This window comes from Myotis nattereri (assembly GCF_964212035.1).
Source record: "Myotis nattereri genome assembly, chromosome: 5".
NCBI lineage: Eukaryota > Metazoa > Chordata > Mammalia > Chiroptera > Vespertilionidae > Myotis > Myotis nattereri.
In genome coordinates this window covers 89,105,817-89,129,137 of record NC_138080.1, presented here as the reverse complement: position 1 = coordinate 89,129,137, position 23,321 = coordinate 89,105,817, and the positions used below count along the sequence as shown (strand labels likewise).

Here is a 23,321-nt window from a genome sequence, read left to right as displayed (position 1 = left end):
ATGGTATCACCTCCGCGTGGAGGACCCGGAAGCGGAGGGGACAGCTTCTAGGCCATAGCCCAGCTTGAAGGGGGTGGGGGTGCTGAGGGCTATTTCCAGCACAACCCACTGTCCCACTGGGCTCAGATTGTTGCCGAAAAATAGCAGCCTCCTGGGTGTAGAAACAGGAAGTAGATGGGGCAGTCCCACGCTCCTAGGGGAGTACCTCTGACGCAGGGACAGGGGTTTGAGGCACAGCCTCTGACCAGGGGAGGGGTGTTGCTGCCATTTCCTCCGTGGCGATAAGCTGCCTAGTTGTTTCTTTATATCTAGAAAAATCATAAGGGTGCGGACTGTGCTAAGAACAGTCATTTATTGAATGTTTTAATTGGGCCGATCCCCGTGCATCCCCAAGGCTCCATGGGAAGGGAATTTTCTGAGGGCAGGGAGCGAGGAGCCGAGCTGGGATTCCTCACTAGGAACAGCCGGCCCAGGTCCCCCATTTCAACCTCTTTGCTCAATGTCTCACCCCCTGACCGACCGACCCTTTGGGTTTGAGACAGTCTAACCATGTCCCCTGTCCGTCCGGCAACCGAGTTTATCTTCCAAGGGAGAGACGGGACTGAACTTGATGTCATCCTTGCCCTGGAGGAATGCCTGCAGGTGGAAATGGAAGGAAAATGCAAGGCAAATAGGGGACAGACCCCAGTGGCACATGAGCCCCAGAAAGGACTGCCAAGGGCTCCGAGGACAGAGAGGTTCCTGCCCCCGGGGGAAGCTGGGAGGGCTTCCTGGAGGAAGAGGAGGTGAGGCTGGGCTGGGAGGGCCTGGCTCCCTGGCTCCTGGAACTCTTCCCTTGACTCTTGTGTGTCTTCCCGGCTGGCAGACAGCACTGGCCTGACCGAGAAGGAGGCCGATAGCCCTCCTATGTCACTTTCCCCGCAAGAGGCTCTGGGTCCCTCGTCAGGGGACAGGGGGCCACTTGGGAATTCCGGTTCTATCACCAACTGGCTCAGTCACTTCTCACAGGCACGTCTCCTCTCTGCAGCTGTTTCCCCTTCTGTCAAAGGAGGCATTTGAAGAGGTGACCTCAGAATCTTACCTGGTGCTGGCCCTTGGCGGTCTGGGGGTTGCTCCAAGGATGAGCCGTTTCTCCTTCCTGCTCCCCGCTGTCTTCAGGAAATGTCGCGGAGCCTGGGGGAACCTCTGTCTTCTGTCGGGAAGCTCCTGGGAGGCTGGGAAGGAGAAAATAAACAGTGGCTGTCTGGGTTTTCTCGCCAGGCCTGAGCCAGGAGGCCTCCCTGGCTCCTTCCCTTATATGGCCAGGCCGCTCTGGGCTGGGAGCCTGCCTCTGCGCTCCCCCACCCTCCACCACCACTGAGGGCTGGGGGCCTGCTGGTCACCTGGGACTCTCGGGCTGCAGAGGCCGGGGCAGGACCTAGGATGGAGGGTGGGACTCAGGACTTGTTCCCATAGTCACCTGTGCAACTTGGCCCCCTGTGGCCTCTGGGCTGCAGGGGACGGACCAGGTGGGAGGACTTATAGAGGGACAAAGGGTGGAGGGGAGGGAATCCACCTGGTTCTGACTTAACCTCGAACTCACGGCGTGACCCTGGCCAAGCCCCTTCCTCTCCTGGCCTGTTTCTCCCTGTGTCAATTGAGGGCATAGAAAATCCTAATTAATCCTCAAAGTCAGCCCCATCGGGTGGGAGCTTTTGTTTCCCTATTTCACAGAAGGGAAACAGGCTTGGAGAGGCGAATGCACCACAGCTATCCAGCAAATGGGAGCAAAGCTGGATTTGAACTTGGGGCATCTGACTTCAGGGTCTGTGCTCTGAATGGGAGGATTGCTAAGGCTCCTCTTGGTGATAATATCCAACCACTCACATGTGCCATACGGAAAGGGGATTCTGCTGCAGCTGGTCCCTCGAAGACCAGGAGGCCCCAATGCCCAATGACCAGCCCAGAGGACACTGTTTCGTTAAACAATGGGGGCAGGGGCTCTAAGACATCCATCTCGGTGTCCCCCGTACCCCACACAGGGCCTGGTGCAGACTCAGGGCTCAGGAAAGGGGAGTTGTGGAATCACTGACTAAATGAACCTCAGTAGGTTCACAAGTTCCTTCTTCCCTCTCAAGTGCCTGCCTGTGTCTCAGCCTCCGGCCATTGTCTCCTGAGCTGGATTGACAGGGTCCAGTCCTGCTCAGGTCAGCTGTGGGCCTGAGATGAGGGTGGTTCCGCTCAGGGCTGGGCTCCAGCTGCAGTGACCGTGGGAGAGGCTGCAGGAGGGAGGGCGGGCGGGGAGGTGGGTGTGGGGCTGGGTTGCTGGGAACAGCTCAGAAATGAGCCTCGCACAAGCACTAACATCCTGTGTGCTCTTGAGCTAGCCCTGGAACCTCCCTCGGCCCATCCATCATCGCGGCATCCGCTCGGACCCTGGCCCTCTTCCTGGGGCCCGGGGGCGGGTCGAGGGGGGCTGAGGACTGACTGTCAGTGTGGCCGAGACACCGCAGCTGGCAGCTCTGCAGGCCTGCTCAGTGTCTGCACGGGACAGTTGCGGGAGGAGGCGCCTGGAGCCCTCCTAATCCAATTTGTTTAGACCCAGTCTCCGAGGCTCGCTGGCTCGTGAGAGGGGGCTGGGTGTGTGCGCTGTGCCGGGGTGCACGTTTGCACACACGTGTGGGGCGTGCAGAAGTGAACAGGTGTGCTGCGTCATGTAAGCCAGGCCTGGGCCTTGTCACATGTCCCCGGAACGTCAGCTCCTGGCCTCCTCCGCTCACCTCTAAGTCTTCCTCCACTTTTCCCATTCTTACACCCGCTGGTGCCAGAAGCCCCCCTGCCACTGCCTGACTGTGCCGTTCTGAGTGAGTTCCTTCACCTCCCTGGGCCTCAGCGTCTCCGTCTGTCTTATGGAGCCAGTGGGTCACCCTGCCTGCTCCACATGCAGGGCACTAAGAACTGGCAGACACGGGAAGAACAAGATGGGCGGTAAAACAACTGCTAGGGTAGCTTGAGGTCCACATGTGCCGAGCACTGCGCTCCGGGGCACACACCTGACCTCGCGGACCCTGTCGGAGCCCCTCAGGCTGGCTCTGCCATCACCAGGCTCCCTGCCCCAGCTCTACCTGTTTCTAGAGTCCAACCTGTTTACTCCTTTCTCGGGAAGACTGGCATGGTTGCCCGCATTTCCCGAGTCCTGTGGTCTCTGGAGCGTGCAGGGCATGGGGTGGGGTGGGTATCTGGACTCTGGTTGTTTCCTCCTTTGGTCTCACTTGTTTCACCTTCATCCCAGACCCAACAGCCCCAAATTGCCTGCACCCCATCAATCAGCAGGGGCCCTCCACCCACTCCTCCCATCTGAGGCCTGGTTTCTCTTGCATTCTGAGGGTTAAGGTGGGGAGGGTATCCCGTGGACTCAGGTTACCACAGGAGCCGCCATGGGGATGGGGGTGAGGTGTGGAGCGGGGTGGGTGCTGGTGAGTGGGGTGGGGAGCACTCACAGTTCCGTTTTCAGGGTCCCCTCTCGGGTGCTTGCTCCTCCATTGTGTAGGGGTGGCTCCTGCCAGTGCCCTCTCCTGAAAGGAATAAAGATACCGCCTGTCAGGAGGTGTGCGGTGCCCTGTGGCCTTTGCAGGTTCTGCCCAGGCTGCCAGCTCCGGGGGCTGAGGATGGATCTGGGTTGCTGCTGGGTCCTTGGAAGCCTCGGGCTGAACCTGCTGAGATTTTCCAGGCTTCAAAGAGCTGGCTTCTCAGGCCCTAGGCGGCCGCTACTCCTGCTTTGCCTGCCTGGCTTTCAAAAGGAGTCGTCTGAGCTGCTCCAACCTCTATGAGATGGGGGCGGGTGGGGTGGGGGGTCAGGGGCGGGGGAGGAGAGGGGAGGCTCCCTGCTCTGAGCACACTCAGGCCGCATCAGTGAAAGAACAGGTCTGGAAGGAAATTTCCCAGAGGCCCCTCAGATCCCACCTCCAGCCTCACACATTGGGAAAGAGCCATTAAGGGGCAGATCAAAACCTGGGGTTAACACCGTGGCCCGGAGTGAAGGGACAGCCCTGGGCCCACCTGGGACCACTTCCAGCTGCACCAGGTTTTCAGGCTGCAAAGGGCTCCCTCCCTCGAATCAAGGAACACTCACAACCACCCCGTGGAAGAATCGCCTCCGCTTGCTGAGCTTCAAAGAGGCTCTACTAGGAGCCCAGGGTCACCCGCTGGGGAGTGTCAGGGGCCAGCTTGAGCCCAGGGCTGCTCCTGCTCCATCCAGCTGTCTCCCGAACTTGGGCAGCAGCTGGCTAGATGACCACCAAACAAAGCTCACGTCAGTACGGTCATTGCAAAAGCCCCTGTGCCCTTTCCTGGCCTTGCTCATTTCCAAGAAACACAAGGTACCGAGACTGGGCCACATCTTCGAGCCAGATGGCACGGCAGCGGGAGGGAGCTGATGTTGGGGCTCTGTGCCGCGCACGGACCCCACCCACACTGGTTCTTTCAGGAGGACCCCTTCCTCGGCTCTCTGAAGCATGTGCACGTAGGACAGCTGCTGTTCTCCTTGGGCTCCAGGGTTTCCACCTTGTTTGGAAAGAAGAGAAAGGACACAGGCCCTGGAGCTAGGCAGACCTGCACCGGACTCTCGCCCTAACACCCTCTAGCTGTGTGATCTAGGGCTGGTGGCTTCACCTCTCTGAACCTTGGCTTCCAACCTCCCAGTTGTTTGTGAAGGTGGAATGTCAAGCGCAAGCACAGCTGCTGGCACGTAGTAAACCCTCAAGAAGTGGCTGCCATTTCCACTATGAGCATGGGGCCGGCCCCCCAGTGAGGCCCAGGCATGGAGGAGACGAAGCAAGAAGGATGAGGCAAAGGCCCAAAGTGGTACCCAGAGAAGACACGGAAGCTTCGGTGGGAGCCACCGTGTGGGGCCCTTTTCATGTTGCCTCTGTGTGGGCTGCTCTGGGCTTCTGTCCCAGAGTGCCCTCCCATCCCCTCGACACCCCAGCTGAGTTCACCAGCCTCACACGCTCCCTATTTCCTCCCCAGGGAAGATCGCTGCCTGGGGACTTTGGAGCAAGCCCTGGGAACGCAGTTTGAGGCGGAAACAAGAATGATGCAGGAAAAAGGGAAGAAAGGGGCCCAGACCTGCCTGGCTTAGAATCCCAAGCCCTCTGGGAGTAGCTGGGGCTCTGGGAGGGTGGGGGGTAGAGAACAACAGCCCCATGACTCTGACCTTGTAGTGAGAAGGTCTCCCCTCTGTCCTGATCACTTTGCAAAGAACTGGGAGTTCCAGGGCTCCAGTTTGCTGGGACTGGGCCAGGCCTTTCAGATAACACAAATGTTGGTTTCTCCTGGAATGTGTTGGATGGGAAGAGCAGCAGGTTAGGTACCAGGTCTCCTGTAGATGTGCTGTGTAATTGCAGACAAGTGTCTTTCCCTCTCTGGGCCTCATCATGATGGTGGGTAGAGGACTGGACTCCAGGGTATCCAGAGTCCTCCGAGCGTCAGATAAGTGGGGATGGTTAGACCTCACGCTGTCCCCCTGGTGTGCGTGTCAGTGTGAAGCGAGGCAAATGGTCTGCATAGGTCTGCACACAGAGAGAGACACTGGGCAGCAAGTACTGAGGCTGGAGCTCCCCTAGCTGCCTTGGACTTCCTTTGCCCCCCTCCCAGCCTACTGCTCAGCCCAAAGCAGCACCAGTGACCTGCATCAGGTGGATTTCCTACATCAGGACTTGAAGCCTCAGAGCATGAGTGCTGGTTTCACCCCCATTGTTCAGATGAGGAGACTGAGGCATGGAGAGCAGATACAGTCAGTTGGGGGCCCCGCTGGGACTGACCCCTTCTACTCACTGAGGGATCCTAATGGCTCAGATCTTAACAAAGGGGCCTCACAGGAAGGAGGGAGAGAGGAGAGCCTTTAAGTTCCTTTGGCTTTGAACATGGAATAATCATGACTTCCTTTTCCAAATATCTTTTGGCCCTTCCTAGAACCAGATGGCGGATGTTTGGAATTTATGTTGTAAATAGTGTTTAAGAAGGCAGGGCGGGGAGGGGGGCAGATATGTTACTCTCTCCAACCACCAAAAACAGGATCCCAGGGAGGGAATGGGGGAGGGGAGCTGACTCCGAGAAGATTTGGGGAGAAGGGAGAAGGATCATTTGGGGAGAAGGGGAAGGAAGAGAGAGGCGAGAAGACAGAGGAAGAGAGATTGATGGAGTGAGAGTGAGAACAAGACAGAGAGAGGCCAAAAGAAGAGGAGAAAGGGAAGAGAGGGCAATGGGTGAAGAGGGAGGAAGAGAGAGAGGAGGTGGGTGAGCGAGATGGCGAGGGGGCTCCCTGGGTGCAGGCTCATCTTGCTTTTAGGAGCAAACCCTTGCGTTTTCTAAAAATAGTTCAGCCTTTCCCCCAGCGGGGCTGGCAGCAGGGACAAGAGAGAGGCTTGTCCTTTTATGGTAAGAAAATTCCAGATCCTCAAGGGGGAGCTGGGCCCAAGCCTGTAGTTCTGGATAAAGCCCAGCCCTAGGGTCTGGGTTGCGACTTGGTGGGATTTCCTGGCTTGGGTGGCCCCACCTTTGGTAAGGAAAGGGCTGAGGTGGCAACGCTGGAGCTCCAGTGTCAGAGGTGGAAGGGCTCCTAGAGACATCTGGTCTACCCCATCTTTCTATTTGATAGGAGAAAAAAACCGCGTCCCACAGAGTGGAAGAGGCTATAGGCTCCCCATGTAGGGGCTTGAGGTGTCAAGGTAAATCAGTGCCCAGGTTCGCATGAGGATGGCTTACGTGCCCATTATTATGGAGGGCAGTGTGGGCAGTGGAGAGAGCACTGGCCTGGGGTTTAGGAGATCCACAGCCCACCCCCAGTTGCTTGTGGTTTGCGGTGTGTCCTTGAGCAATCTGCCAAATCTCTCTGGTCTCAGATTCCTTCACGGGGGTGATCTTAAGGGCCTTTTGTCTCTCTGGGAATTCCAAGGCTGGAAAGCAAAGCCTGGGCATAGAGGCAGTGGGCAATCTGCAGGCTGCTATTTTCTTCCCGTGCCTGGCCTACCTCCTATGCTGAGGCAAAGCTACGATGGACCAAGATAGAGAGGAGGTTCTATAGGAGACGGGGGTAGATCATAGATGGGAATCTTCAGCTGTCCAAATTGGTTGGGTCCAGCCCCGCACTGGACACACTGAGGCCAGAGAGGACCTTCTGTTCAAGATCATGCTCAAGGTCATGTGGACAGTTGGGGCAGAACCAGGAAAGAACCCGGCCTTAGGCTTTTTCCTCTATAGGAAGTCTCCCATCTGCAGCAGCTGGCAACTTTGGGGACCATCTGTGGCCAGGAAAGGGGCCTTTCGGAGCAGAGCAGACAGAACTCAAGATACGCCTTCATCGTCTGAATACCTCTTAAAGACAGGCTGTCCTGGCAGGTCGCCCACCTCTCCTTGGCCCCCCTCCCTTGGCTGCAAGCACCTTACCATGGTCTCATCTCTGGCTGGAAGGCAGGAAAGAGGCAAAGAAGGATGCATAGGACAGGGCAGCCACTCTGGCAGTGTGGTCTCAGGCAAGTTTCCCCTTGTTAGCCTTGGGTTCTGCATCTGTAACACAAGGAGACGGCCTTGAAGATGCTCTTGACAGAGCCCTAACAGGACTGTCACAAAGTGAGGTTAGCACTCAACACCAGGGGAGGTTATGAGGCAGGCACTGTGTTCACCAGGTGGATGAGATGGATCTAGTCACTCTCGGTTGCTTTACAGTGCGTTGAGTCAGGGACCCAGTGCCCAGGGTTCCTGGTGGCCCCAATCCTCTGTCAACTCTGGGAGCCTGGACTGACTCTCTGTCTCCAGCTTGAACCCAGAGCTCAGGTAGCTCTGGTCTTGAGTGTCCAGGAATGCTTGTTGGCCTGATCCGTGTTCATGCCCACTCCCCAGGACCCTGCCCAGGACTTTGCCCTTCCCTCCACCCTGTCCCACATAGCTGCCCACCTCCCCAGCCCCTGCCTGGCCCCCCCTCCCCATCTGCCCTGCATCTCTATCTCTCCATTCGCGGTCTTTTTGTGACTCAATCCAAAGAGGAGTCTCACTTTCCTCTTCCAGCCTCTTGTGACTGCCCCCCGCACCCCGACCCCCCACCTACTGCTGGGGGTAAGGAGGGACAGGAAAGAAAGGGGCCTAAAATAAAGCATCTTGTTCTAAGCTTCCCTGTGACCCTCCTGGAATTTCCATGTAAACTCTCTGGGGCGTGTGAACAGGGCTCTCTCAGGGACCCTGGTCCCCTCTGCCTCATTCCTGCTGGGTGGAAGGCCATCGGCTGAATGTCCCCCAGAGACCCAGTCTCACAACCAGGCTCCAGGTCTCCCTGGTGTTCCCTGGGAAGGGCAGAAGGCAGCAGTGTGGTGAAAGGAAGTGGGAGGGAAGGGAGTCCCTAGAGGCCCCCATGCGCAGCCAGGGCAGAATTGATGTCATGCCCAGCTGGGAATCTGACATTCAGGCAGGAGCGGGCTCAGCCCCATGAGACTGGCTCAAGGCAGCCAGGGCTGTGATGGGAAGTTCCAGTCCGGTGGTGGGAAAAGCCTGAAGCCTCATGCTTGACTTCTTGCTACGGTGTCACTGCTAAGGTTGCATACCTCTGGTGATGGGGAGCTCACTGCTTTCCAATCACCTATCCCTCTTTGGATAGACTGTTGGAGATTCCTTCCCAATATCCCGACGACATCTGTCTCGCTGGGGTTGCACCGCCTGTCCTTCTCTGCTCCTCAGAAAGCTCTTCAGATGGTGACTGCTGCCCTGGGGCTTCCTACGAGTTCTGATCCCACCCTAAGGTCTCCTGTTCCCTTGGTGACATCTCAATCGCCAGCGCCCAGGTCTCTCCCCTGCATTGGTTGCCTCCTGGTGGTGCTTTGGGGACGGGGACAAACAGGCTACAGAAAGGGACAGATGCCAAGAAGGACCTGTCCCCTCCTGGGGCTTTGGTCTCTGGCTATCCAAGCCACTTCACGGCCAGGCCTTCCCCACTTTGCCAGCCTCAAACCTCACGGAGTTCCTAGACGTTCCCTCCATCCCAACCAACCGGGCTTGTTCGCTCTCCCCTGAAAATGTCTTCCCAGCCCTGCCTCTGCCTTTGTGCACAGAGCTCCCCACCTGGAACGCACTCTCCTTTCTTCTCTGTCTGTCCAAGGTGTGCCCCTGCTACTCTGACCCCCACACCAGGTTTTCCTCCCGAGAGTCTGAGCATCACTGTCATCCATGGGGTCAACAGAGCTGTCCCCCTTTTTTCCAAATCAAGCAACAGCACAGCCTGAAGAGCCCAGAGGGATGGAGGAATTTACCCGAGGGTGTTGGCTGCAGAGCCAAGGCCAGAGTCTTAGCCTGGTTCTCTCCCTTCCTCCCCTTCTATTCAGCTTAGCTTGGCAGATGCCCTCAGACCCAATGCTCTTGTGGGGCCACCTGCCTGAGGTCTGGCAGGCTCGAGGCAGACTGACCAGTGGCCTCCGAGGGTCCAGCCAGGGGTGGTGCCATCAGAGGCACAGCCGCCTTCCCTCTGGATGCTTCTCCCACCCCTGTTGCCCTGAAGCAGGAGGAGGAGGAGGGTCCCCTCTGCCTCCCTGCTGCTGGGTGGAAAGCCATCGGCTTCCAGTTTGGGGCTTTCCACCTCCTTCAGACCATGGCTTGGGTCAGAGGAGGGTCTTTGAGGAGGGGGCTCTTGGTATAGGCTCTTGGGGGGAGCCAGGGGGAGCCTGCTTCTTCCAGCCTTGGCCTAGCTGACTCCCTCTTCCTCTAATCTCCCATGGGCTGTGCGGGCTAAGGGGCAGCCTTGACTGCTGAGGCCCCCAGGGCACTCAGCCCCAGGGTACTCAGCCGCACCACGGGCTGCTCACTGGTGAAGATTGTTTTGCCAGGGTGCATCTTTGCCCCCAGCAGGCATGGGGGTGGGTATGGGAGGCTATCCCCTAGCACAACAGTGACTAATCCAGAAGGAAGCATGAGGCTTCAATGGCCCCTCCCCAAATGCCAAGAGTTGGGCCTATTAGCAAATCCGGCTAGGGCCAATTGTTATTTCTGAGGGAACAGTTTATCCCCTCCCCAGGTGGAAACAAGATTTCGAGCCCTGTACATCCCCCCTACCCCCCAAAAGCTGCCTTTGGTATTCACAGTTTTGCAATTACATTTTATTGGAACTTACTATATGCCAGTCACTGTTCTGAGGGCTGAATGAGTTTTAACTCACTTAATCAGACGGCTCAATAACCCAACGAGACAGGTATTCTTATCACGTCCAAGGCCATGCAGGTCCTACTAGGCAGATGTGGGATTCAAACCCGGGCAGCCTGACTTTCCTCTGGCACCTTTAACAACCAGCCTACCACACCTCAGTCCCACTCTAGCAGCGCTCTGACCCTCGCCTGGTCACCTCACCACCTGGGCACAGGGATTCACCCCACATCTGAAGCCTCCTGGCTCCTTACCCAACAAAAACAGGCCTGAATTGGTCTCCATGGGGCCATGAGAGCGGGTGATTCACGCTGTCCATTAAGGCACGCTGTGAATTGGAGAAAAGGTTTCTGGTGACAGAGCATTGCCACCAACAAGCCTCTTTTGCAAGAGGGAAGGGGGCGGGCTCTCAAAATGTGTGGTGAAGCCCCATGGGGCCTGTCTAGACAGGCCCTTAGGAGGTGGCAGCCACTGCGGGCTCCCCCACTCCCTGCCCCCCTCCACCCCCTCCTGAATTCCTGCTGACCGGCCCTAAGGCGACCTCTGATTGGACCACAGCCACTGCATACTGCTGGGATGGGGAGGGCCCCTGGCAGTGCCCACTGCCAACCAGAGCCTGCAGGGTACTCTGCAGCTTGGTACATATGTAGGGCAATTTCTAGATGCCCATGTGGACAGGACATAGCAGCATTTTTGTTTCTTCTTTACATTCTTTATTACACAAATTTGATAGACACAAAATAAAGTGTAACATATATACTTCAAGAAATCTGGTCATTTCAAGTGCTGCCAAGGAGAGGGCCACTCCTACACTGCTGGTGGGCACGTCACTTGGTTCAGCCACTTTGGAAAATCATGTGGTGTTTTCCTGTCATGCTGACAGGCATGTACCCCAGAACCCAGTAATCCTCTCTCGGTATAAACCCCAGAGAAACTCATGTGCACTAGGAGATATGGACAAAAATGGTCATAACAATGATCAGAAAAAGGATTTTTCACCGATGTTTGCAGGACTCCATGGCCCTGAGCCCGGGGGACTGTTTAGTTGGAAATTGCATTTGAGGTGGCCCCAGGCACAGCCCAGAGGTGAAGACCTCAGCGACCATCTCCCCAGACCCCTCAAGGCTCACACGGGAGTCAGACACAGCCCGGAGTTTCAGTGGTGGCTTCAGGCCTGGAACTTTCTAGTCCTTGGGGCCGTGTGTGTCAGCTCATCCTGGAACTGGCCAGGCTGGGAAAGGGCTGACTTTGCCCAAAGACCTGCAGTGTGGCTCTTAGGGACCAGTGGCAAGCAGACTCCTTTCGGTCCTGGGGCGCGGCAGGGCGGAGGGAGAGCAGTGCCCCAGAAGACTTGGGGTTCAAGCTCCATGCAGCCACTCTCTGAGCCTCAGTCTCCTCTGTGAGGTGAGTGGGAGCCCTTGTCACTGCTCATCTGAGAGTCACCAGGAAGTTCTGGGGTGGGGTGGCCCAGGGGCAGGGCAGGAGGTGGGAAACCCCTGGGGAGAGAGCTTCTGGGGCAGCCAGAAATTATAGTGTCCAGGCTTAACAATTCACTAGCTGTGTGACCTTAGGCATGCTACTTAACCTCTCTGTGTCTCAGTTTCCTCATCTGTACAGTGAGGATGAGGATAATAATTGCACCTACCGCACAAAGTTGTTGTGAGGTTTAGACGAATTAATTTGTGCAAAGGCCTTCATAATCGCAGTCTCACTTTCCTATCCGTACCACCTTAGGGAGCCCGGGCTGGGCAGGGAGACGGGTCCATTCTAGCTCTGCCGTCAGCTCTCTGGGTCACCCAGAGTGGGGCTTTCTGTCTGTGGATTCCGTTGCCTCTTTGCCAGAGTCCCAGGCTGCTTGCCAGCACCGCGTTCTCAAATCTCCATGCGCACGGGAGCTCACAAAGCAGAATCCGGGGCCGTCTCAGATTCCCTGTGCCAGGTGAGTGTGCAGTGGCTAAGACACCACACTTTGGGACACATGGCCCATGGACGCCCTACTGAGGCTCAGAGAGGGTGAGTGGCCTGTCCAGGGTCACTTGTCCATAGTAAACAAGCCAGAACTGGACCCAGGCAACGCCTCCTTTTGGACCACAATGGCCTTGGGTCTCATGCGACCAGAAGTGGGGAGGTGAGGGAGCGGCCAGGCTGGCGCTGGAGGACTGTGTCCATGTTGGGCCCCAGATGTGGCCAGAGCTTGTTCAGAAGTGCGTCTCCCAGTCCTGACCTCAGGCCTCTGCCTCTACCTAGCTCTGCCTCCCTGATGCCCATCGCACGTTGCCTGCTTTCCTCTGAGTCCCCACTTGACCCCCCTGAAGTCCTCTGCTGTCCCTCTGTCCCCATCCCACACTACTGTCCTGGAGATCAGCCCCTTCCCCACCAGAGGCTGCCTGGGGCCAAGCCTGCGGTTAGAGCCCCTTCCGCTCCTTTTAATCACTTGAGGCCCAACCTCCAAAAGTTCCCACAGGCTACGGGCATCTGCATGGACTCGAAACAAGTGGTCAAAGGGCAGGCTCCTCTCAGGGCTCCTGGGGGAATTCCCGGCACTGGCTGCCCTTTAGCTTGAATGGGGCTCAGAAGCCACATCCTGCGGGGAGACTGTGTTCCCCAACCGCTTCATGTACAGATAGGAGGGTGCAGGGCGGAGAGGATAGGGCGCCTGCCCAAGGCCACCAGGCCCAGCACTGAGAGGCAGAGCTGGGGCTGGTGCCAGGCCCCATCCCCATCCCCCAGCCAGCGTGCCCATCCCACTGCCCTGGCCCAGCCAGTACCCCGGCCTTCCCGCCTGTCCGCCTGTCTGCCTGTCCGCCTGTCCGCCTGCCTGCCTGCCTGCCTGTCTGCCTGTCTGCCTGTCCGCCTGTCTGCCTGTCCGCCTGTCTGCCTGTCTGCCTGTCCGCCTGTCCGCCTGTCTGCCTGCCTGCCTGTCTGCCTGCCTGCCTGTCCGCCTGTCTGCCTGTCCGCCTGCCTGCCTGCCTGCCTGCCTGCCTGTCTGCCTGTCTGCCTGTCCGCCTGTCTGCGGAGCCTGAGCTGATACGGCTTCTCCTCCAGTTTTGCGTTTTGAAACCATTATTTGAAAACAGTTTTCCTTGCCAGGAGCCCCGGGCCCTTGGAGCTGTGAAATCAAACCTCATGGAACACAGAAGCACTGTCTACCGAGGAGCCAGGGAGATGGGCCCGGACTCGGTCACGGCGGGGAAGTGCAGCCGGCAAGACGGGAGCAGTGTCCACTCCCCCCGTTCCCCTCCCCGCCCCACTCCCCCATTTAATCACAGCCAACAGGACCACAGATTCCGCACATCCGTCAGGGCAGGAGGGTGCTTAGAGATCATCAAGTCCAGCCCCTGTGCAGATGGAGAAACTGAGGCCCAGAGAGGCGGAAGGCACAGAGCAGGTTAGCAAGAGAGCGAAGACTAAATGCCCAACACAGCGTTCTGGGGAGGATGCTGTCCCCCCGCCCCCCATCTGCCACTGGTGCTTACCTCTCCTGTGCCTGGTCCAGGTGTGGCTCCTTGTGGCCCAGAGATGGGGGGCAGCCATTTGGGGGATCTTTGAGGATGTCACTGCTTCTCAACTAACTTCACTGGGACTCTGGCACCTCTTACTGCTGCAGGGGCACTAGGCCCCCAGCCCCTTGCTCTCTGCTCCCTGGCCAGAGGCCCTCTGCCTTTTACCTTATATGAGCTGAAGAGGCAAGCCCAGTGTTGGGGCAAGGCGGGTGCTGAGCCCTCCCGGGGCCCCCGATTGGCCCAGGCGCCCGCCACGTGACCGCCTCGCCTTGACCTGCCCCTGGTGCCGAATGTTGCTTTTACCCCCTAAGGAAGGAGTGGTTGACAATTTTCATATTTCTTCTAAATTTGGAGATTTCAGACAATGCTGGGAGGCTTGGCTCCAGCTGCCAGAGGCCCATGTGGAAGTCATTAAGCCCAAGAAGGGGGGCCAGGGGAGAGAGGGAGGCAGGGAGAGGAGGAGGAGGAAGGGGGTGGGGGCCAGAGTTCTGAGGGTTGCCAGTTGTCAGCCTGGGAACATGAGCAAAGCCCTGGGAGTAAGCTGTGTGTGTGAGAATTTCCTTCCTCCTCTCCGTCCTGTGTCCCAGGCCTGGAGTGGGAGTGCTGAGATTTTCTGGGAACCTTAAGCCAGGAAGACATCAGTTCTGGCTCCTGGGGCCTAGAGGGTGGTGGTCATGGCAAGGGACTGGGGACCATGAGGAAGCAAACCCACTCTCCCGAAAGCGGGGGCCCTGACAGGCCAACCCCATCATCGTGCAAAGGAGGCCAGGGGCCCAGGAGGGACAGGCTTGCCCTCGTCATAGAGGTGCTGCCACAGGACAGGAGCTTGAGTCCAGACACCCCAGTCTCTCTTTTCCCCACCATTCTAGTTGTCGGAGACGCCCATCTCTTGCCATACTCCTCCTTTCTCACGCTTCAGCCCCACTGGCCTCCTGGAGCTATCTTAGCATTTCTTCCATGCCCCAGGGCCTTTGCACTTGCAGTTCTTTCTGCCAAAAGTGCCCTTTCCCCAGAGCTGGCTCCTCCTGATTCTGGTCTCAGTTCAAAAGTCACCTCTAGCCCTAACCGGTTTGGCTCAGTGGATAGAGCGTCGGCCTGCGGACTCAAGGGTCTCAGGTTCGAATCCTGTCAAGGGCACGTACCTTGGCTGCGGGCACATCCCCAGTAGGGGGCATGCAGGAGGCAGCTGATTGATGTGTCTCGCTCATCGATGTTTCTAACTCTCTATCCCTCTCCCTTCCTCTCTGTAAAAAATCAATAAAATATATTAAAAAAAAAAAAGTCACCTCTAGATGAGGCCTGGTCTGGTCACTGTATTATTACCCACCACTGCCCCTGTTCTTGCTCTCCGAGACTGCCCCACATATGCCCGTATTTCACATATCTCCTGGGTTAGTTGCGCAATGTCTAGCTCTTCCAGGGAGCGTGACCCCCTGGGCAGGGTCTGTGTCCCCAGGCCTCCCACAGGGCTGGTGCAAGATGGCCAGAAAGACAGTTTATGGAGGGGCAGCCACCAGCATTGGAGCAGCTGCTCTGAGGCTGGAGGAGGGCTCCTCCCAGTGGCCAGCCGCACCCTGAGCCCTGAGCCCTGAGCTGAGGGCTGCTACCCCATCCCCGCCCTTTGTTGCTCAGAACTTCCCTTCTGTGGCCAGGGGGCTGGACCATAGCTACCTCCATTCATATTCTAATTCCTGGTCCCCTGGCTCCTGGCTGCCCCCTCCCTCTCCTCCCTCAGGGCCCGGATTCCCTCCAGCACAGGACCTTGTGCCATCCTGTGCGGGGCCAGTGGCCCAGAGGGTTGTGGGATGCTCAACCCGACACAGTCCCTGACCTCACAAGGCCCCGGTTTAGCAGGGCATCCTCACCTCCACTTCCTCCCTCTGAGGAAATAATCCTCCTGATGTGGGAGGCCTGTGAGCCTGTTACTGCCCTGTGCTTCCCAGCCAGTCAGCTGTTGCTCTGAGCCTCGCCTTCCTCCTCTGTGAAATGGGATAACAAGGCCTGCCTTGCAGCATTGCTCTGAGGGTCAGGTGGGGAGGCCCCTGCTGTCCTAGGGATGGGTCAGGCAGGGGCTCTGCTACTGCCCACGGGTAGAGGGGGGCCTTGGGAAAGTTACTTAATGACTGTGAACCTTATTAACCCTTCTGCAGAATGGAGTGAGAAACAGCAGCCCCTTTCAGGATTGCCGTGACCAAGAGGTGAGACTGTGCTGACGAAGGGTTAGCCCAGGGCCCACTTCATCGTAGGTGCTCAGTGAGCGTCTGGTGCTGTTAAGTGTTGTGACTCGGAGCTGACACACAGCAGACTCACCATTCATGTCATCCCTTTCCTTCCTGAACCAAGGAGATGGATTCCATTCATACGGCTCCCCCCTCTTCCCCCAAGCCCGGGGTGTAAGACCATGGGCAGGGAAGGCGTGGAACCCCGCTCCCCACCACGCTCAGGGGGCCAGGTTAACACTCCAGGCACCACCAACAGATCCCGGGGCAAAGATGAAGCCCCCCAATGAAACCATCAAGATTATGGAAAGTTCACTCTGGAGATTGTGAAACTTATGCTTCTGTTAGTTCTGCTACTGTATGAGCATCAGAGAGTTTTCATCGAGATTGAAAGGAAAAACAGAAAAACTTCCAGTCTAAGTTGTGTCGAGAGCCACCGTTTCAATGCCCCAAACTCTGGACCTGGCTAAACCCCGCCAGGCTGTTATCAGAAAGTTCATTATCAGAGGTCAAGACTAGGAACTGAAGCCACCCAGAGACAGACCCCAGGACATCCTAGGAGAGGAGGTGTCCTGGCACCAAAGTATCTCAAAAGGCTAGCTTAGTGGCAGCCATTTGTGACTCAGTGTCATAAATCTGTCTCAAACATTTCAAAGCCGTTTTTATTTCCTCCCCTACCCCCTCTTGGGAGTTATGAGTGCTTTAGGTTTATTAATCACTGTGTGAAGTGGCTTTTCTTTCCAGACTGTGGCAAGCAGCTTTGCAATCCCTCCATTCCCAGAGGAAACAGGTCACTGATACTCCTCGTATGTGTGGGTAAGGCGTCTTGGGAGGCGAAGGGAGGGCTCTTCTTAGGAGCTGGGGATGAGAGTGTGTGTGGTGAGTTCTGTGTCTTCAGACAGTGTGTGCAGTTCAGGGGCCAGGGGACCCCAAAGAGGAGGGGCCTGGAGAACAGGGGACTCATGGGGCCTGGGAGAGACGCCTCACTCCTGCAGGTGATCAAGGAAGAGCTTGCGTCGGGACAATCAGGACCTTTAAGAAGATGGAGTTCAGATCCACATGAGAAGGACTTTGTGGGTGGTGAGCACACAATGCAATACACAGATGTTGTATTATAGAAGTGTATACCTGAAACTTATATGATGTTATTAACCAGTTACCTCAATAAATTCAATTAAATAAAAAAGAAATTGATAACTCTTTTTGAATTAAATTAAAATTTTTATTTTAATTATTTTAAACTGTATTTTTTATTGATTTCAGGGAGGAAGGGAGAGGGAGAGAGATAGAAACATCAATGATGAGAGAGAATCATTGACTGGCGGCCTCCTACATGCCCACTACTAGGGGATCAAGCCCAAAACCTGGGCATGTACCCTGACCGGGAATTCAACTGTGACCTCCTGGTTCATAGGCTGACGCTCAACTACTGACCCACACCGGCTGGGAAAAATTGGTAACTTTTAAAAATGAAAAAAGGACTTTGTAAGTCCGTGGAGCTACTCAAGGATGAAATGGACTAAAGGGCTGTCTTGATAAAGTTGTGCGCTCTCTGTTCCTGGAGGAATGCAAGCAGAGGCTGAATGACAACTTGCAAGTCCCTCCTAGTGCTGAGATCCTACGAACTTCAGTACACACTTCATGTTCTCACTCCCAACCTGTCCCCAACCACCAGCCCTGACTTCACACCAATTTGACCCAAAAGGCATAGCTCAGAGGTGACCAGTGGGAGACAGTTATGTATTGAAAAGGGCCATAAGCTCTGAGTTAAAAATCAAGCTTCATGTGTTTTCTTTGATGAGCATAAGACTTTTATTTCATTGATTTAATTTGATTCTGAGAGGCAATGGTCAATTAGTGAAGACATTTATAATTTGTAATCAAACCAATTTCTCAAAACATCATTCCCCAAAACAAAACAAAACAAAAAAAATATCATTCCATAGAAAGCTGTGCATAGCATATGAATGAGGTTAAAATCATGGTACAGAAGAAGATATATGGTATAATCCCATTTAAGTAAAATGATGTGTCTGTGAAATTACAATGAAATGTCACTACAATCCTATTAGGATGGCAATAATTCTATATAATAAAAGGCCAGACCATGAGTGTAATGACCAGAACGACTGCTCGGCCAGTCGCTATGAGGTGGTGGGGCTAGCTGGCGGTGGTGGCAGGGCGGGACAAGGGCCTGCAAGGGGAACTGGGTTGCTGGCGGCGGCGGCAGCAGCAGCCAAGGACTGGCGAATGGGGAGAAAATGGCCCTAATCACAGGCTAGGTCTAGGAACCCTGCCTGTGCATGATTTCGTGCGCTGGGCCTCTAGTAATAATAATAATAATGGAAGAAAACCTCCTAGTTACTTAGATACTTGCACACTGATGTTCATAGCAGCATTATTTATAATAGCCAAAATGTGAAAATAATCCAAGTGTCCATCAATGAATGAATGGATAAACAAAATATTATATATTATATATACACACACATATATATGTACAATGGAATGTTATTCAGCCATAAAAAGGATAAATTCTAGTATGTGCAAGAACATGTATAAACCTTGAAAACATGCTAAGTGAAATAAGTCAGACACAAAGGACAAATACTGTACGATTCCACTCATCTGAAGAGTCTAGAATAGACAAAATCACAAAGACAAAGGAGGAGGATGGTTGCCAGGGGCTAGGGGGAGGGGAATAACGTTGCTATTTGGGATGTTAAAAAAGTTCTGGGAACGAATAGTGATGATGGCTGCACGACACTGCGAATGTACTTAATTGTACACTTAAAAATGGTTAAAATGGCCAATTTTACGTTGTGTCTTTTACCATAATTTAAGAAAAAAGATGTGTCTGTGTGTGGGGATAAGTGTGGGTGAAGCCGGGTGCCCTGCTGGAAGCAGAGTTTGACCCTCAGTTTATGGCACAGACAGGCACTGCAGTCACTGTGGAGTGCCCGAAGGGAGTGTCTCTGGGGAAGGCAGGGAGGGTGGGTCTCCCACTGTCTTGGGAAAAGGACGCAACAAACCTTTTCAGTGGGGAAGAATGGCAGTGTGTGTGTCGGGGAGGCACAGTGGTGTGTACAGTCCAAATCCCTGTGACCTCTGGCATTCCGGTGCCGATAGGAAGAGGGACAGCTTGCGTTAAAGGGCCCTGGCTGGTTGGCTTGGAGCCCTTCCCCAGTCGAGGGAGAATATTAGCTTCCACCTCTGTGGTTGCCTTGGGAGTTGTGAACTTGACCCATAGCTTGGATATGACTCACCGAAGCCAGCTTCTGGTCGGACATTCATGACCTACCACAGTCAGCACAATGACACAACACCAGGGCACCAGATGGGACTGGACACCGCCCCCACCCGAGACCCTTGGATGCATAAGAGGAAGGTGGTGAGAGCCTTGCAGAGAGTGGCTGCACTGCAGGTCTCACCTCCTGCTGTAGCCAGCACAGGGGCCTTGAACATCTGAACTCTTGGGGCCACTGAGTCACACTAATGGCATCCTGAACCAGGCAAAGGAACACCCCAGTAACGTGTGTGTGCATAGGATTGCACATGTGTGTGAAAATGCAGTTAGATATTTGAAAGAATGTGGGAACTTGGGTAATTCTGGCTTACTCTATTATTGTTATCTGTACTTGATTTTTTCCCCTAATTCACATTGAGCATTTGTTGTGTTCGCTATCAGAAAAGAGGCAATTATCACATTTTAAAAAGGCACATAACAGGTCCTTGACAGTTTACTTTGTGTTAGAACTTCCATATGCCAAGTGTGCAAAACTAAAAATTCAACACTGGGCTGTTTGACAAGGAGGGGCCGGTCAGGGTTCAGTTGTAGGAAGCCATTCCTGTTAGTTTAAGCAGAAAGGGATTTCCGACAGGGAACTGGGTGCCTACAACTTGCTGGAAAGGCTGGGGGAAGCTCCAGGCAGGGCCCTGACAGGACTGGGTCGACCACACCACTGAGCTGTCCCTCTAGAGCAGCTGCTGGGGTCAGAAAGGGCCCCTCGGCTACTGACTTCGAGAACCCATACTGTGCTGAGTGCAGGGGCCAGGAAGCCATTCTCGCCACGGCCATGTCTGTCCTTCGACACCCACAAAGCCAGCGATGGCTCTAAGTAGTGTCTTAGGGCTGCCATGCCAAAGTACCACAGACTCCATGACTCAAACAACAGCAACGGACTGCCTGCCAGTTCTGGAAGCAAGAACTCCAGGATCGAGGTGTGGCAGCCTCGGGTCTTTCTGAGGGCTGTGCGGGGGAAGCCGTCCCAGGCCTCTCTAGAAGCTTCTGAGGGTTTGCTGGCAGTCTCTGGCGTTCCTTGGCTTGTAGATGCATCAGCCTGCTGTCTGCCTTTATGTTTACATGGTTTCTCCCCATGTCTGTCTGTCTCTAAATCTCCCCCTTTTATAAGGACATCCATCATATTGGATTAAGTCCACCCTACTTCAGTATGACCTCATTGGAACTAATCGTATCTGCAACTGCCCTATTTCCAAATTAGGGGGTTACAACGTCAACATATGAATTTGGGGGCGGGGGAGGACACAGTTCAGCTCATACATGAGTAATGGAACATTGCTGTGGAAAAACACATATAGCAGTGCTTGATGTCAGCTACAACGATGAAGCAGGGATATGACCTTCATTCAGAACCAGAGAGAGTCTGGGAAATGTTTTTAGCTTATTAGGCTCTGCAGTAATGGAGGCATTCTAGGAGTAGGTTGGAATGGATGCTCTGTCAATCCACCAAACCACCCTCCTAAATCCAACACCCTCTACCCACCACTCACCCCCGGTCATTTTGTGGCTGGCAAAGTGCACACCACCAAGCACATGAACTTGGGGTACTAGAACAGCACTGTCCTCAGAAAGCAGGAGTTGGGAGTTGGAGCCCTGGCCTTTCCCTCAACTTGTAGGGTGACAGCCACGGCTAACCAACACCCACTGATCGGAAGTCCCACCGTCCACAAGCCACTCAACGAGCACTGTGGTGCTCACTGTATGACCGCACGCTACAACCTTGTGCCGCACACTGGTAATTCACTCCATACATTTTCCCCCACAGGCTGTCCCACTCAACTGTGTTCTTTTAGTTTTTCTGGCTGCCTTAACATTTTTTTTTTAAAAGATAACTGTCTTCTCCCAACCATGACCAACTGCCTGCCATCGCTTACTGGGGGACATTGGGTAACGGATTACCTCAAGCTGAGCCTCAGTTAGTACCACAATGGGGTTGGACAACTGGTTACTGAGGAAGGGAAGGAGAAAACAGCCACACACTGGCCGTGGTTGCTTCTGCTTTGGAGGGGTGAGGCCTGACTCACTTCTAGGTGACTCTGTTGACTCATGAAGGTGAGGCCTCTTGGGCCCAACCTAGAGAAGAGGAAAAGAGAGGGAATGCAATGATCTTCTTCATATAGTGACAGGCATTTATGTATTTATTTATTCATTTATTAATATCTATATAACTATCTATATCTATATATCTATTTTATTGATTTCAGAGAGGAAGGGAGAGGGGGAGGGAGATAGAAACATCAATGATGAGAGAGAATCATTGATCGGCTGCCTCCTGCACGTCCCCTACTAGGGATTGAGCCCACAACCTGGGTATGTGCCCTTGCCTGGAATCTAACCCTTCAGTCCGCTGGCCGACGCTCTATCCACTGAGCCAAACCAGCTAGGGCTAAAATATATTTTTATTGATTTTAGAGAGAGAGGAAGAGAGAGAGAAAAACATCACTGAGAGAAACACCAATTGGTTGCCTCCTGCATGCCCCTTACAGGGGATGGAGCCCGAAACCTGGGAACGTGCCCGGACCAGAATCGGATCTCAATCTCTTGGTTCACGGGTCGACGCTCAACTTCTGAGCCACACCAGTCAGGGCCTTTCCTGTTAGTAACAATGCTGCAAAGCCTGTCCTGGTACCTGTGTCATTCCTATGTGTGTGTGTGGTTTGTTTGTTTTTTTTTTTGGGGGGGGGGGGGCTCTTTCGGACAAAGGCCTGGAAGAGCAGTTGTTGGATCACAGGTCGCATGCATTTGTGATTCTGAGATATATTGTCCCCTGTCCCCACACAGAGGTTGTAACCAGTATGTCCTCCCACCAGCAATGGATAGTCTCTCCAGGCAGCCTGGGGGAGAGGGGGGCGGAGGACAAGAACGTGGGAGGAGAATACATAGATAAAAAATAGAAATTAGGAACCCGGCAGTGTATACATAGAACCTGGCAGTGAATACATAGATAAAAAATAGGAATTAGGAAAGATAGAAGTAAAAAATAGAAGAACCTAATATTTTCCCTAAGCCTGAAACAATACCCCATATTGGAAACCATAGGCCTCACTTTAAGAAAGCATAGAGCTGGCTTGTCCAAGGGACTTAGAGGTGTGTGTGTGTGTGTGTGTGTGTGTGTGAAAGAGCACATGTAGTAACTCAGGAATGGAGGTGCTGGGAGAACTGGGAGGCTTGGGACATGGGAGGGCTTGGAAGGGATTTTCTTGAGTGGCAGGGGCCTGGGCTGAGCTTGCATTGGAGCCCTGAGTGAGGAGGGGGCCTGGCTGTGTAGTAGATGGGCTGGGCCTTAATTATCTTGGCTTGGGAACAGCTTGGCAAGATCCCTGTACCCCAACTTCGACTGAATGAGTTGGGGAGCCTTTCAGCTTCAAAATGACCTCATTCCTCATCCTTAGAGTCCCCTTAGATAAGTTCCTTACCACCTTAAATAATGAGCTTAACTATGGGGACGTAGTTACGTATTATCTATATATATAAAAGCCTAAGCAACTGTTACAACTGGACAACCAGCCTATAGCTATGACGCGCCCTGACCACCAGGGGGCAGCCGCTCAACACAGGAGTGCACTCCCACAGCCAACCTCCCATGGTCAGCCAACCTCCCGCGGTCCCTCCCCCCGGCCAGCAGGCCCCAATCGGCACTGATTGCTGGTCAGGCCGAGGGACCTCACCTGTGCATGAATTCGTGCACTGGACCTCTAGTAATTATATATAACATTAGAGACTTCTGTTTTTATTTCTATCTTTTCTAATTTCTATTTTGTGTATGTGTATTAAAGGAATATAATATATTAGCATAATAGTACTTTACAGAATTTGTAAAGAATTGTTTTTAAAAATAACCTACTTAAAATTTATTTATTTAAATAGACATGGAGATCCAGCTAGCCCCTAGCCCCAGGAGAGGGAAGAGGGCTTGTGCTAACAATGACTGCTATTGCAGGGGGCTCAATTTGACAGGGAACCCAAGAGTAATGCGATCATTGCTTCACCTCCTCACTGTAGAACAAATTCATATTCACTGCCTATGTGTGAGAGGGTTATGGTAACAGGGGAGTTATTGGAGACAATTTCCAACTATGAGCAACCTGGTTGGTGGGATTAGGGAAAATTACTTTAACGTCCCATCTAGGCCTTGGCTTA

General features: G+C 54.2%; 1 protein-coding gene across 2 annotated transcripts; it reads right to left on the bottom strand.

Moving 5' to 3' along the window:
- Positions 1-334: 334 nt before the first annotated feature.
- On the bottom strand, positions 335-13,807 carry LOC308520148 (uncharacterized protein). Of its 2 annotated transcripts, XM_081092691.1 has the most exons (6): positions 13,635-13,802; positions 7,426-7,545; positions 4,363-4,542; positions 3,480-3,554; positions 1,082-1,214; positions 335-636 (listed from the first exon to the last, which is right to left on the bottom strand). In XM_081092691.1, exons 2-6 carry the CDS (start codon positions 7,434-7,436, stop codon positions 544-546), a joined length of 492 nt encoding a protein of 163 aa, XP_080948817.1. In that variant the 5' UTR covers positions 7,437-7,545; positions 13,635-13,802; the 3' UTR covers positions 335-543. The 2 variants fall into 2 exon arrangements, with proteins under 2 accessions (XP_080948817.1, XP_080948818.1); XM_081092692.1 differs by lacking the exon at positions 4,363-4,542 and having other exon boundaries at positions 13,635-13,807.
- Positions 13,808-23,321: the final 9,514 nt, after the last annotated feature.